General features: G+C 34.7%; 2 protein-coding genes across 4 annotated transcripts; one reads left to right on the plus strand and one right to left on the minus strand.

The window, feature by feature from the left end:
- Window positions 1–1,895: 1,895 nt before the first annotated feature.
- Window positions 1,896–6,007, plus strand: LOC133315588 (uncharacterized). Of its 2 annotated transcripts, XM_061517242.1 has the most exons (7): window positions 1,896–2,016; window positions 2,376–2,489; window positions 3,996–4,564; window positions 4,625–5,060; window positions 5,144–5,209; window positions 5,317–5,515; window positions 5,646–6,007. In XM_061517242.1, the coding sequence occupies exons 2-7, from the start codon at window positions 2,487–2,489 to the stop codon at window positions 5,708–5,710; spliced, it is 1,338 nt and encodes a 445-aa protein (XP_061373226.1). In that variant the 5' UTR covers window positions 1,896–2,016; window positions 2,376–2,486; the 3' UTR covers window positions 5,711–6,007. The 2 variants fall into 2 exon arrangements, with proteins under 2 accessions (XP_061373226.1, XP_061373225.1); XM_061517241.1 differs by having other exon boundaries at window positions 3,996–5,060.
- A 2,064-nt stretch (window positions 6,008–8,071) lies between these two features.
- LOC133315577 (ras-related protein RABE1c-like) lies at window positions 8,072–14,011 on the minus strand. 2 transcript variants are annotated; one of them, XM_061517217.1, is made up of 9 exons: window positions 13,850–14,011; window positions 13,435–13,587; window positions 12,762–12,834; window positions 12,572–12,672; window positions 11,789–11,854; window positions 11,571–11,668; window positions 8,706–8,768; window positions 8,531–8,623; window positions 8,073–8,420 (listed from the first exon to the last, which is right to left on the minus strand). In XM_061517217.1, the coding sequence occupies exons 2-9, from the start codon at window positions 13,505–13,507 to the stop codon at window positions 8,343–8,345; spliced, it is 645 nt and encodes a 214-aa protein (XP_061373201.1). In that variant the 5' UTR covers window positions 13,508–13,587; window positions 13,850–14,011; the 3' UTR covers window positions 8,073–8,342. The 2 variants fall into 2 exon arrangements, with proteins under 2 accessions (XP_061373202.1, XP_061373201.1); XM_061517218.1 differs by lacking the exon at window positions 13,850–14,011 and having other exon boundaries at window positions 8,072–8,420; window positions 13,435–13,758.
- Between the last annotated feature and the right edge of the window lie 925 nt (window positions 14,012–14,936).

Consider the following 14,936-nt stretch of genomic DNA (forward strand, 5'->3'; position numbering starts at 1 on the left):
GGTGAAAGCTGCACCAACCCATCCAGAGAGAGAGCTTTGAAGCGTGGTGGTGCTTTTAAGTGCAAGACTTGTAAGAGGGAGTTTCTTTCGTTTCAAGCCCTTGGGGGCCACAGAGCCAGCCACAAGAAGATAAAGCTCATGGGCACACACCTTTCGTGCCGGTTACCAAGAAGCCCAACCATGAAACCCAAGACCAAGATGCACCTCTGCCCAATTTGTGGGCTTGGGTTTTCTATTGGACAAGCCTTGGGAGGGCACATGAGAAAGCATAGAGCAAGTACTAAAAGTAAAAGGTTCAATTTGTACTTGGACTTGAACTTAACACCGCACGAGAATGATCTTAAGCTTAACTTAAGGACACCTGTATTGGATTTTTTTATTTGATTGGTGTATTTTGAGTACAACTTCTTCTTGTAAATTTCTAACTCAATATTATTTATTTTTTTCGTTTCTTAATTTGCCATGTTTTTAAGTTTATTGACCTACGCCTAACTCCAAAAAAAAAAAAAAAAAAAAAAGGATTTGTATATTCATTGTGCTTACTTGAAACTACTTAGAAAATATTGCAGACTGCAGAGTGTAGTTAGAAACAATGTAAAATATCAAGGCAAAGAAGGTATATAGCAGTTTTTTATTTATTAACAAAACAAATTTCACATAATTGCATTTGATGTATATCGAGTGAAAGTATAAATAATTGAATTATATTTAATTTTTTGGATTGTTAGTTTTTTTATATTATTTATCGGTTCATCCAGTGGCGGACTTAGAAAAAAAAAATTATGTGTGCATACTTAAGGTGGGAGTTTGAGGGCAGTGCCTCCGAAGATTTTTTTAAAGAAAATTTTAAATGTATTAATTGTTGGGTTAATTGATAAAAAATTAACCTCTATCGATGTCTATTTGATCCAAAGTTAACTACTTTTGCTTCAAAAAAAATGTGAAAAATCTCATGCGATTCTCCTCCACTTGATGAAGATTGAATTTCAGGAATCATTGATGTCCATTAAAATTTGGAGCTAATAAGGTTTATCTTTCAAAAAAAGAAGAGGAGACAAAGCAACGAGATAGTATTTAAGCTTTAAACTTTTAATTATATGGGTTGGTTGGGTTGGGCTTGGGCGTATTTTTACTTTTTTTTTTTTTTTCAATCTTTCTAATTTTTATTTTTTTTACTTAACTTAAATCACTCACCTCTTTAAAAAAAAATTTCAAATTTTTGTGTCTGCATTTGATGCAACAACACCAGTCCGCCTCTGGGTTCATCAAATATGGGTGATAAAATTTTTCCTACTAAATTTTAATACAGTTGTAATTTTAGGAACTTAAACTCGAGACGATTGATTAAGTTTGAACAAATCTCTTATCAGTTAATCCACATATTTAGTGATAAATTATTAGATATTTGATGATGAACCGTAACTTTAAAACTTAATTTTCATAGTGTTAGACAACTACTAAAATTAATCTATACGCATATATTCAATCGATTTTATAATTATCATTCAATATCGAGAATTGAAATCTTCTTACATATTTTTTGATTTCTATGCTGACTTGGGTGGGTTTTACACGTAACTTTTCTGACATATAAATCCCACGTATTTTTTTTCTCTACAATATAATGTTTCAATTTTAATATAACTTGATAATTATAAAATCCATATTCAATTCAACTACGTGGCATGAGCTACAGTTTAAATTTTTAATTGGATTTTTGTATAAAATTTCTCCTCCTGTAGTTTCTCCTACGCCGAACCAATTGGGTGTCGTTGAAGTTGCTCCGCATAACCAACGGTCCAGATTTATTATATATGAGCCACGTGTACGTCATCTAGTGACCCAACCGTGAGTTGTGCTCAACTCAGGTTCACCCTATCTTAAATCCCTTGAACGAGAAAAGATCGAGTGCTCCTCGCACACCCTATCGTATGAATCTCTTCCCTCTTTGAAAAGCGTTCTGCGTTCACCGGCGTCAGAAAGTTCTTCCGATCAGGTTTCCGGCCATCGCCGAGGGTACGGATTCTTTAACCTTCCCAAAGCTTCTATCCATTTGCCAAGTTAACTTATTGCTCGCAATTCTTTAGCTCGAATATTCGCACTTGTTGATTTATTTATTTTTATTTGAATTTATAGTAATTTTGTTTGGTGAGAGTTCCTTTGCTTGATACGTAGTGTCGTAATTTTCTTTATTTAAAAAATATGATTAATGCGAGCATTCGTTCATTCTTCTTAATTAATTTTTTTTATTCCCTTTGGCCACTTGCTGCTGTGTCTGTGTTTGCTTTTTCCTATGTTATTCCAATGTTGTCCTTGAAGGATGTGTTTGATTGAACCGTGTTACTGTACATGAAAGGGGCTTTCTCTTGTTGCAGGAGTTGTTAAGCACAGCTTTGGGAACTAAGAGAAATTATCCATTGAAGTCAGCAACAAATTTTGCAGTGGATTTTTCGGGAATATTTTTCACCTGAAAAAATTTGAAGCAAATGGTATTTATAATTATTAATTTTTACTGGATTGAGTAGATTCTGCTTTCCTCACTCTCTTTCTTTTCGCTTAAGATTTTGTATTGTACGTTCTGTTCCTTTGTTAGGAACTGAATCCCTCTCACAATTTGTGGAGTACACATTGTATTGTAAGTGTTGCTTAGTGCTGTTGTTGTATGTTTGTTATTGGAAATTGGTATCAAGGAGCTTCTGAATTCTGATGCTTTCTTTGTCTTTGGGGGGCAATGTTAAGGCTTTAGGGTCTTTAAAGTATACAAAATTGACATTGGGCACATCACACAGCAAAATCTATATCATAAGGACTTTTTAGAGGAAAAAGTGGGGTATCTCAATCTCAACCATTGATGAGAAAACCAACTATTGATAATATGATAAAATATTTGCACGTGTATAAAAAACTATGGATTTGTTAAAAGTCCACTCCCATTGATTTTCTCATCAATAGCTGAGATCCTTCACTTTTTCTTCTGCAGGGAACCTCTCACTTTAGAGGAACCAAATTCATATCATAAATGACACGAGAGGCTTCATGTAATTAGATAAAATATAAATACTGAACCTTTGGTATACGACCCTGTTTGGATAAACAACTGAAATAAGGGCTTATATGAAAATAGCTTATGAACAAATGCCTTACAGAAAAGCTACTTCTAAATGAGCTAGTTATAAAGCCTGAGTTTCTTAATTATTTAAGGAAGCTCAAATTTGTGGGATAAGTCTTAGCAAGTTTATTTAAACAATTTTAATGCTTTATTTAACGTTCAGTCTATGAGATTTTAAGCAAATTGCAATCTACCTGGTTGTTTTACTCAATCAAAACTTAGGTGCATCCTAGGTTTATCTCCTTCTTTTCAGATTTTTTTTTAATCTTCTATGTCTGCTGTAATCCAATTTCCTTTGGCAGACATCATTGAATTTTTATCTTGTGCTCCTGCATCAACCACATTAGGTCATGCAAAAGAGCACTTCATCCACTCCGGGGATGAATAAACAAGGCACTAATTGACACATAATAGAAGCATGGAAGGAAAAAGAATAGGAGCCACCTGGAGTCATCAGGTTGAAACTCTGGAATTCACCAGATGAAATATGGAAAACCCTTGTAATAATAAATAACTAAAAATATAAGTTTTATCCCGTTTTATACATAACAAGCCCTTTTATAGGCATTATGGAACTTGAGTGAACAATCTTCAAGGACTTCCCTAATCCTTTGTATACTAATAGGACTCTAATCCTACCATAATTTACTTATAATTGCCTAAGATAGCCCACTTACATCTCAAAAAAATAATCACATTGTCACAAAACAGATTAATTATAATTATTCCTCCCCCCACCCCCCCAAAAAAAAAAAAAAATCCCCTTGTTTTTATAGAATGTAATTGAACTCCGTTATCCTGCATCAGTTTGATTAATTGAATGACAGCAATTTATTTAAGATTTTCAGTTATATCTGAAGCATTGTTGATTTTTTTTTTTCTCCAGTCTTTACAAAACAAGGGATTTTGGATGGTAAAGGGTTCTGGACACATTAATGACAGGGAGACTGCATTTGATAATCCTTCCAAAATTGAATCAAAACGACCTCATCAGTGGTTTGCTGATGCTGCTGAAGTTGATTTTTTTCCAAACAAAAAACAAGCTTTAGAAGATGCGAATGAAAAATCTAGTTCAGGACTTTCAAATGTAAATTTTTCTCCATGGGAGAATGATTCCAATTTTCATTCAGTCCCAAGCCATTTCATTGGTCGGTTATTTGGATCTGAAACTAGGCCTGTCAATTTCACCGAAAAGAATACTTATGTTCCGGCTGATGATTCTGATATGAGATCAAAGATGATCACCAATCAATATGGAGATGATGCATCTTTTGGCTTGTCTATATCTCATTCCGTCGTAGATTCTGAAGCATGTATAAATTTTGGTGGAATCAAAAAAGTCAAAGTAAATCAGGTTAAGGATTTTGATGATGTACCGGATCCGGAGGGACATAATTTTAGTAGACAGAGTAATGGCGATCCACATCAGGCCTATAATGGGGAAGTTGAGGGAAGGTCTGCATCAATAGGGCAAGCCTTTGACAAGGATGGTGATGTCACTTTAATGGGACTCAGCTACAGCAGAGGGGATGATGCCCATGTTAGATCATTTGGTGCCCCTTTTGGCAAAGGAGATGACTCAATCATATCAATTGGTGAATCCTATAACAAAGAGGACACAAATATAATTTCTTTTGGTGGGTTCCCTGATGAACGGGATATTATCTCTGTGGGAAGGCCTGCTGCAGAGTACGGTCAATCATATAATCAATCTTCAGTTCATGTGTCAACAACAGCTCATGAGAAAGAGTTGTATGCATCAAATTCTGATGTAGTCGCAAGTACGCATCAGATAGTAAAAGTAAAGTCTGAAACTATGGCAAAGAATAAACAAGAGTTCAAAACTGCAAGGAAAGAAGCTCCAAACAGTTTCCCTTCTAATGTCAGGAGCTTGATATCTACTGGTATGCTTGATGGTGTTCCTGTAAAGTATGTCTCAGGGGCGCGGGAGGTAAATTTTGGTCTTTGTTGTTAATTATTTCAAATTTGAAGTGCTGTTTAATAAGTTGTAGTTATATTCCTGCTTGGGTGAAGGAACATCGTGGAATTATAAAAGGCTCTGGCTATCTTTGTGGGTGTCAGTCATGTAACTATTCCAAGGTTAGTAATCCACTGGTACACACCGTGACCAAACACCTTAATAATGGCTTTTCAATTTCTTAATTTCTTGGATAGCTTACTTATTGACTGATACTTTACGTTATCAGGTTTTGAATGCTTATGAATTTGAGAGACATGCTGGTTGCAAAACAAAACATCCAAACAACCATATTTATTTTGAGAATGGGAAGACCATTTATCAAATAGTACAGGAATTGAGGAGTACCCCAGAAAGTTTGTTGTTTGATACAATTCAAACAGTTTTTGGTGCACCAATCAATCAGAAAGCATTTCGCAGTTGGAAAGGTAAAGAAATTCCTCTCCTGTCCACCTTATACACTAACAAAACACATCCTCGCCTTGGTAGGCTAGGTTTAATTCTTTGGATTTGTTTTCTGCGTCACTTACCCAATGTTTTTACTCCAACTTTCTTCAGAATCATTTCAAGCAGCAACTAGAGAGCTTCAACGCATTTACGGAAAGGAAGAACTTAACCTATAAGTCCCAAGCCTTTGTGAAAACGTAACTTAGGTTAGAGACTAGTGTGCATAGTAAGATATATCATTTTTAGAATTTTTCCTGTATCTTTTTCAGGCTCCGCAGCCTTCAGTGCATTGTGTGCCTTTGTGGCCTTGCTTAAAATATTGGAGGTTTTATAACAGCTTTTGTACAAATCAGTGGAATTAGGTGGCTTTGGTAGATAGAATTATCTATAACATTACCGAGAAAGCTAATGTTCTTTTGTTACTGAAAGGAGCAAGACTTATTAGCTTGTTAATTTTGGGGCACTGGACTGAACTCGTGAAGTTTCATGCAACTGTTTTGAATTGTTGTTAAACTCTGATTGGTAGTAAACTTAGATAATGGATTAATGGGTCACTATTCAATCAGTGAATCATATTGGTTGATTAGGTTTAATTGAATTTATATAATAATGTATAAATATAATATAAATTTAAAAACATTATGACAAACCTAAGAGTTGGTCTAGTGGTAATGTTACAAGCATCAATCAAGTAGTAAATTTGCTCAAGTATTTTAGTGGTTCCCGTTAGATTGGCAATGGATTCTAGGGTAGAAGATAAACGATTGGTATGCAATTGAAGGAGGGCAATAACTTCTGTTTGCATGTGCTTTCGCACATTGTGTGAAATGTGAAGGATGAGGTGCTGCAGCACAATTTTGTTTCTAGGAAGAATACAAATGGATAATGATAAATATTCATGAGACCGTTCTTTATTATAATCTTAAATAATGAATATATGAAATAACGAGCCGCGGACGAATTGATATGCATTTATAATTTTACCGAAAATTGCATGTTAATTTCTCTCGCAGCATATTTACGCATTTTGAATAGTCTACGCAAAAATACACCTTATGCAGGTTTTTACTCTTCGTTAATTAATTAATAATTATTTTGTTCCTTATTCAAAATTATCTACCTAGTTGTCCTTCTTTAATCGATTAACTTGAAGATTTAATCGATTAAATGGTCAAAACTGACAAAAATGGTCGACTTAAAGATTTAATCGATTATATCTTCAAGTTGATCGATTAAATCTCTCAACAGGCAACAAAGGTTAAATCTCCTCCATAAATGTTATCAAAAAAAAAAAAAAATCTCCTCCATAAACAAAAGCAGATTCCATACATATGAAGCAAATCAACAAGCATAGATAACCAAACAAACAAAGAAACCAACAAAAGAAGAACGATTCTTCGAAATTGAGAACTTTTTAATTTTTTATTTTAAATATGAAATACTTTCAGTTCTTTAAGAGAATTTGAGTTCTAATGTATTGGTTGATGGTTAAAATCTATCTGTAGTAGTTACGGTATTTTTTTGTCTTTTTGCATAGATAAGCAAATGCAAACATTGTTAATGGTTTGATTTAGCAATAGCACGAAAAAAAAAAACGATTCTTGAAAACTGGATTGATTTACATGAACAGGTCTGGCACCATTTCTACCTCTCACATGAAACCTTGTTTATTACTTGAAAAACGGCGCGAAATGATTCTATTGTCAACCTCGGAACGATGACTGCGATCAAGGCGAACAACGAACCCTTCCCGTCTTGCATATTCATCATAAAAAACTTAGCAGAATCTTCAATCAGTTTTTCGTGTATTGGAGGTTATTTGAATTTTGAATTTAATGTAATAGAAGTTGATTGGGATTTGTATTTAATAAGAGCTGATTGCGTTTTGTATTTAATAGGAAGCAATCAGCTCCTATTAAATATTGCGTTTTGTATTTAATAGGAAGCAATCAGCTCCTATTAAATACAAATCGCAATCACTCCTATTACATTAAATTCAAATAACCTCCAATACCGTGTTTGTCTCATTCAATCAATGCTCTCACGCTCATTTGGGATATTTAATTGATAAAATATAAGTTTTAATCGATTTAATCAATTAAGAGGGATATTTAATCAATTAAATCTTCAAGTCAACCATTTTTGCCAGTTTTAACCATTTAATCGATTAAATTTTCAAGTTAATCGATTAAGAAGGAGCAGATTGATAGATAATTTTGAATAAGGAACAAAATAGTTATTAATTAATTAATGAAGGAGCAAAAGAATAAAAAAAAACCCTTAGGCAGCATTATTACGCATTTTGAAGGAAGGTGAGTCACGACGCAAGAGTACTAATTTTCTATCCGTAGGTATTACGCCTGATTTTTTTTTATTAGGCTTCATATTTTTTTATATCAACTTTAACTTTATGTTAAGTAATTGATTATACAGGCTGTATTGTATAAATTCCCCGTATTGCAAATAGGCAGAGAACCCGATTTCGAAATGTGTATTTACTCCAATCCACAAGCCATCAGCGCATTTATACAGTAAAAGAAAATAAAAAATCAATATTCAATGGATCTCACGACCCAACCAAACAAAGTAAGGAACGGTTAGACATGCATTCGCCACAATCACATCTAGTTTTGGATTTAATATCACTTGTTGAAAAGTCAGAAACTACTTATCACACCTAAAATTTATAAAGAATGACACCTCAAAAACGTTAAGCACAATTCAGCATCATGATCATCATACAATTAATTTGTTCCTTCAATCTTGTTCTTGGACTGCATTGTTGCCTCCAATTTCTAAAATTTGTCCTCAACCACAACATGCGGATTTTTGTGCAGCCTCCCCAGCTCCCGCTGCCTGATTTTGGTTGATTTTGATTGTTGATGGCTGCAATGAAAATATCATGAGAAATTGAATTTGTGAGAGGGAGAGAAGAGGTTTGAAGGAGAGGAACTATAGTATTAACACATTAAACTAGTGAGAGGAAGTTCAAATACCTCTGCCTTAGAGTCAGTGTCAGCAAGCCTTTGTTTTATATCTCTTGCTATTGAGAAGAAAACTTCCTCCACATTTAGATTTGTCTTTGCACTCTGCAATAGCATATATTGCATGAGCATAATACTAACATAAAAGTTCAGTGAGTTTTCACATTCTCAAGTATACACCACTTACAGTTTCAAAGAATTTGATTCCATACTCATCAGCTAGTGCTTGGCCCTTGGACTTTGGCACAGCCTAAAAAAAAAAACAAAGGCATACATATGATCACAAACATCACAAATCGGAAGTGCAGGTATGTATACATAGATAAGAGAGAGGATGCTCCCAGATTTACTAATTCAATTGATGGTATCAAATCGAAACTCAACCCCCTTCAAACCTCCCTCTCCCGCTAACAAAAAATGTGCCATTCATTCACATAACATGGTTTCTCTAACATCCGTAACGATGCAATTCAACCATCAGTAAAACTTGAATAACAATGAAGGAAGTACATTTGATGACAGTAATGGTTGATTTTTTAAGCTCCTTTGCATTTAGCTCTGCAACTCTGTTGTTCAAAATCAAATTGGTGTTTGGTAGAAGATCTTCAATTTGCTCTTGTAACCCCTTCAATTTGCTCTTGTAACCCCACTCAAAAAGGGAGAGAGAGCAGGAGGGAAAAAATGAATAAAGCAAGGCTTTCATTAAACATTGCCAACAAAGTTTGCATACTGATGGGCCTATAATATATAATTCAAGCCCATTAGTATCTTAAGCTAGGATTAGTATATATAGAAGTTTAGGGTGATGTTTCTGTTATGCATGTATTCAGTGAAATAGGAATTGGGAAAAGGATCTTTAGGGATCTCTTAAGGCCCAGGTCTTTGGCTTTGAGGGTAAGTTGAGACCTTTGGTTTATCTTTTCTGTATTTCCAGTATTGTTGTTAATAGAAGTGTTATTTTACTGTTAATTGTTGTTATTCTTGCTGTGAATTTTTGGATTCCATCAATTTGGTATCAGATAACTTCCGATCTAGGGGGTGCTTTCTGGTCCAGATCTGGAAAAAAAAAAAAAAAAAAAAAAAGAATCCAGATTTATAATGGTTCCAAAATTTTAAGGAGAGGGATACGACGCTTGGGGATTGAAAATTGCTATGGAACAACATTTTCAAGAAAAGCAAATAAATGAAGAAGATGAACAATTGGCAGAAATTCTGCATGGGCTTAGAGGATGTGCGCTCTACTGGTATAGGTGTTGGAATTGTCTCAATCCTAATGCAAAATTGTGGGATTTTACCAGAGCATTTATAAATAAATATCTATCTGAGATTTTTGTGGTAGATGAAGAAGAAAAAGCAGCAACAGAGGCGAAAGAAATAAATCGACACAGTGATGAAGCATCGGACGAAGTTGAAGGTGCAGAAGAAACTAGAGAAGAAGAAAAAGAAGAGGAAGAAACGCAAGAAGACGAAGAACGAGAAAGAGCATATCTAAGCTCATAAAAACAAAGTAGAAGAAGAAAGAGATGAAATCAGCAAAGAAGAAGAAGAAATCAGCAACAAAGTAGAAGATGCAACAAGTGCAGAAAAAGAAGAGGAAATAGAGAACAAAGAAGAAGAAGAGAAAGAAGTTGGACAAAAGGCGATCGTGAGATCAGAATTGTGTCTTCATCATGTGGAAATGTTGTCTTCAGCGCAGAGACGTGCGGGCATTGGGAACGACGATGAAGAAAGGGAGAGTGAGAGAGAGGTTGGGAACAATGATGGGGATTCTGGGCATCGGGAGTGGGATGATTGTTGGGGTGAATACACATTCAGCTTTGCATAACAAGGCTACCACTTGTATGAGAGACCTATAAAGAACCAATTCAACCCAAAAACTTAAGCTATTGGGTGAGGCAAAATTAATGGTTTTATATATCTCAACACGCCCCCTTACACGAGAGCCCACTGGGCTTGAAGGGTGGACAATGCGCAGGTCCACCTACCTGTGCGAAGAAAGAAATTCCACTAGAAAGAAAGTAGGAGGCGGCGAGAATCGAACCCGGTACACCGGCTCTGATACCATGTAAAGAACCAATTCGACCCAAAAGCTTAAGCTATTGGGTGAGGCTAAATTAATGATTTTATATATCTCAACAAGACCCAATATTAAAAATAAAGATGAGCATAATGGGCCAGATGGAACAGGCACGTGCTCCTCATCCCAAAACAGAGGGAATAATCAAAAATCTGGGTCACTCAAACAATTTGGGTCACTCTAATTCTGATGGAATTCGAACACAAGCCAGCGCATTAAATGAACCAAATGTTGTTGGGGGAGGAGGCAATCCTAACTCTATTAATGGCAGTCGTGGGGCAAGATTCAGGTGACTCTCACCTGAGGAGCTAAATGACAAACGCAGAAATGTACGCTTCAAGAGCAATGCTCATTTGTCACCAGATCAAATCTACCAAAACCAGCACCTCCACATTATTTTGGGTGGGTATTGACGAACTTGTGCTTGAAGGGGAAGAGCAATTTTGCAACAGTGAAGGCATGGAAGACGGCAAGACTCTTCGGTTGAGCGTCCTCATTATTGTGGGTCTCACTTCCAGCAATTTGTTGAAGTTGACGGGTGAGTTTCATGGAAAGAAAATAGAATTGAAGCTTCCAATGTGGTCTTGGTGCTTCAAGCAATGAGATCTTGGTGGTAGTTCTATCATATCACTTATCCTTTTTCTTCACCTTGAGGACAAGGTGAGTTTCGGAAGGGGAGTATCGATGGGCCTATAATATATAATCCAAGCCCATTGGTATCTTAAGTTAGGATTAGTATATATAGAAGTTTAGGGTGATGTTTCTGTTATGCATGTATTCAGTGAAATGGGAATTGGGAAAAGGATCTCTAGGGATCTCTTAAGGCCTAGGTCTTTGGCTTTGAGGGTAAGTTGAGACCTTTGGTTTATCTTTTATGTATTTTCATCGTTGTATTTCCTGTATTGTTAATAGAAGTGTTATTTTACTATTAATTGTTGATATTCTTGCTGTGAATTTCTGGGTTCCATCACATACCCTTTTGCTTTCATCCATGTCAGCTTTGTTCCCCACCAGTATTTTGTTAACATTGTCTGAAGCATGTTGCTCAATGTTGCGAATCCAATTCCTGATGTCTGAAATTAACAGAGAAGCTAGGTGAATATTCCAGATGGAGAAACCTTTAAAGTTCTAACTTTTAAGAATTTTGCACTGGTATGCAAATTTCAAACTTAAGCAACAGCTAGAAACTTTACTGTTAAATGAAGCTTCATCTGTAACATCATAGACTAGCAATATGCCCATAGCACCACGATAGTAAGCTGCAAAAAACACAGATTTTAGGAAACTATATATCTCACAAAATAACTTAAATGACAAGTACTCTCAATCTCTCACTTCCACAAAATTTTAAAAAGAATCAAGGATACAAGAAATTTAGGGTAGCATGAATGAAACAATGGCAAAGGACACTTATATCTGGAGTTTAACTCATGACACGTCAATACTAAAGGAGTCGCCGTAATAAACTGAATAACAGCTCACTAGTTCTAGTATCTTTACATCAATAACAATCAACCATTAACTCAAATAAAAATTCCAAATGGAAGATGCTCCTTGCCTCCCAAAAACTTTTTTGCCTATAAATTCTACAAGGTTGGCAGTGGAAGCAATGGGAATCAAAACAAGGAGCTGTAGACTATTTTAGGCTTCGGCATGGGACATAATTTTGGGGATTCAGTATTTGTCTTAATCCTAGGAATTCAGAATTATTGCTTTTAAACTTGAAATGTGAACTGCCTACATAGTCTGGCACATCAGATATGACCCTTAGTAAGAATTATGGTATTTTTGTCAGTGGTTACATCCTTTTTCTATCGTGTCGTTCTTTTCTCTAATTTTCTTTTATGTTTATATTTTTCTCTATACTATTGCTTCCTTTTTTTCACTACTACATAAACCATGCCAACTGCCAAGCAACATGTTTCCATGTGTCGCAAAATCAATATCATAGTACCTGTAAGGATCATAAACCTTACCAGTTGTAATTGTCCGAAACCGCTCCTGACCTGCAGTATCCCAAATTTGGAGCTTGATCCGTTTGCCATCAAGCTCAATGGTTCTTATCTTAAAATCAATGCTGCATCAGGAAGGAAGACCTTGTGATGTTAGAGAAACTTCTGGTAAACAAAAATTCAGCAGTTTTACTCCAGAATTGTAAAAATGTACCCTATGGTTGTGATGAAACTAGTAGTGAATGAACCATCAGAGAAACGCAGGAGGAGGCAACTTTTTCCAACACCTGCAAAAGACAGTAACAGAAGAGGTTAATTGTGGTAAATCCAGGTATATTTATACGCAAAAGCAACACAACTATTCCACCGTGGTTCCTACAATTGCTGTTAAAGTACTTCAAATCTTTTGTGAAACATCAACTAATGCCATATTTCTTCTGTTCAGTGGAAAAAAATCGAAGGCCTCATTTAGTAAGCAAAGTAATTTGAATTAAACAAATAATTAATGGATCGCAGAGAAACTTAACTTTAAACGTTAACCACAAAAATTTGCTAGAAAATGTCAAACTAAGATCAGGACGAATTCGCAATTCAACCTCTTGATACCATAATTGCATTACAATAACAGAAAGAGTGATTAAAATCCTCGCTCAAACAAGATCATGAAAAGATCAAACATTTCACAATTTACAACAAATCCCAATTCAAAAAAATAGACCTACATTTGTCAAACAACAAAAATCTCAACGATTTGAGATATAAAGAAAAATAGCCCCATTCCAATATCACATTCGGTTTTTACTTGTCTATTTATCTTTATCACAAGTGTTTTTTTTTATTTTCAAAATTTTCGCTAAAAATAAAATAAAATAATAAGAACACTTTACCACTGTCGCCGATCAAGAGAAGCTTTATGAGGTAATCGTAATCGGCACGAGCCCTTGCCGTTGGAGCAGCCATCAACTTTCAATTTCTATTTTATTTTATTTTGATCAATTGATGAATCTCTTGCAACACTCACGAAAAACGATATTCTATCTCTGAAAGAGAAAATGCAAAACAAACGAAAACAAAACGGTAAGAGAGAGAGAGAGAGAGAGAGAGAGATCGGAAATGAAAATGGAAATGGGAGAGAAAGGGATCTCGTCCAAAGCTCACGAGTGAAAGAACATGGAGATTTTAGAGAGAAAAGAACGGTGCTTATTTTATTTTATTTTTTCAAAAAGAAAAAATAATAATGAAAAATTGCATTGACGAGACCAGAACACTAGGACTAAGATACAAGCTGGATGTGGTTACAACCTTGTACTTCCGACTATTGTGGGTTCCTAAACTCCATATGTCTTTTGAAGATAACTTTTATTGTTCCTCCGCCTATGCGCATTCTAGCATCTCCATTCTCCACCTATGAAGATGTCACGATGGCAAATTGGCCACAAGAATTACAGCTAAGTGAGACGAAGTAACCTCTGACCGGTGTATATAGGCTATAGGCTTTGGCTTAAATATATAGAAATATTTTAGGATTGAACTCGTGTATTAATTTTGCGTAGGCTTCAATTATAAGTTTTGTTTGATTTATATTTTTAAAAAAAAAAAATTGACCTAGGTCTATTCATCTGTTCAAATTTATTAGATATTTAATAATTAAAAAAAATATTTAATATTAATTTATTATTTAAAATTATTTAAATAATAATTTATTTATTTGGTTTAAAAATAAATAATATAATATAGGTCAGCATTTAGGTTTATAAGTCCAGCATGCAAAAGAAAATTTATGCCTTACTTTTTAAATAGATTTTTTATAAAGCCTGAGTCTATTATATTTGACTATATGTAATAAGTTGAGTCAAAAGCCTCTCTTAGGCCGACTAACTCATTTACAACTCTACTCTCTAACATTTAACAAACCCCAAACGATAGTTTTTTAGCTACCAAATTGTCAAATAAAAAAATACAAAAACTTTTTTTTATACCAATCATAATTATCTCTATAGCTTAATCGAATACGAGTATCTTACGGGGAATTAATTTTGAGTCAGGCTTAGTCATAAATAAAGCTCTGAATTTAGATTTATTTTTTCTCACCTACTCAATTTATATTACCAACTGAATTGCATTCATTCGATTACTTAAGGTAGTGTTTGGTTGGGGAGAAATTTTTTGAATACTAGGGAAATGTAATTGATAGGAAAATGGTTGGAAAGTGAGTTTGATAGGAAAATGTAAAAAAAGCTGTTTGGTTCGGCAAAAGTTTACCGGAGAAATTGGGTTAAATTTTCTGAGTGTATGTTTAGTTGAAGATAGAATTTTGATGGAAAAATTGTTTGAAATTACAAAACTATCCTTATTTAAAAAACCTGTTATTTTATTACAAAATACGAAC

The sequence above is a fragment of the Gastrolobium bilobum genome, unplaced genomic scaffold (genome assembly GCF_033153095.1).
Source record: "Gastrolobium bilobum isolate Gb01-03AN ecotype WA unplaced genomic scaffold, APGP_CSIRO_Gbil_v1 utg1559, whole genome shotgun sequence".
NCBI lineage: Eukaryota > Viridiplantae > Streptophyta > Magnoliopsida > Fabales > Fabaceae > Gastrolobium > Gastrolobium bilobum.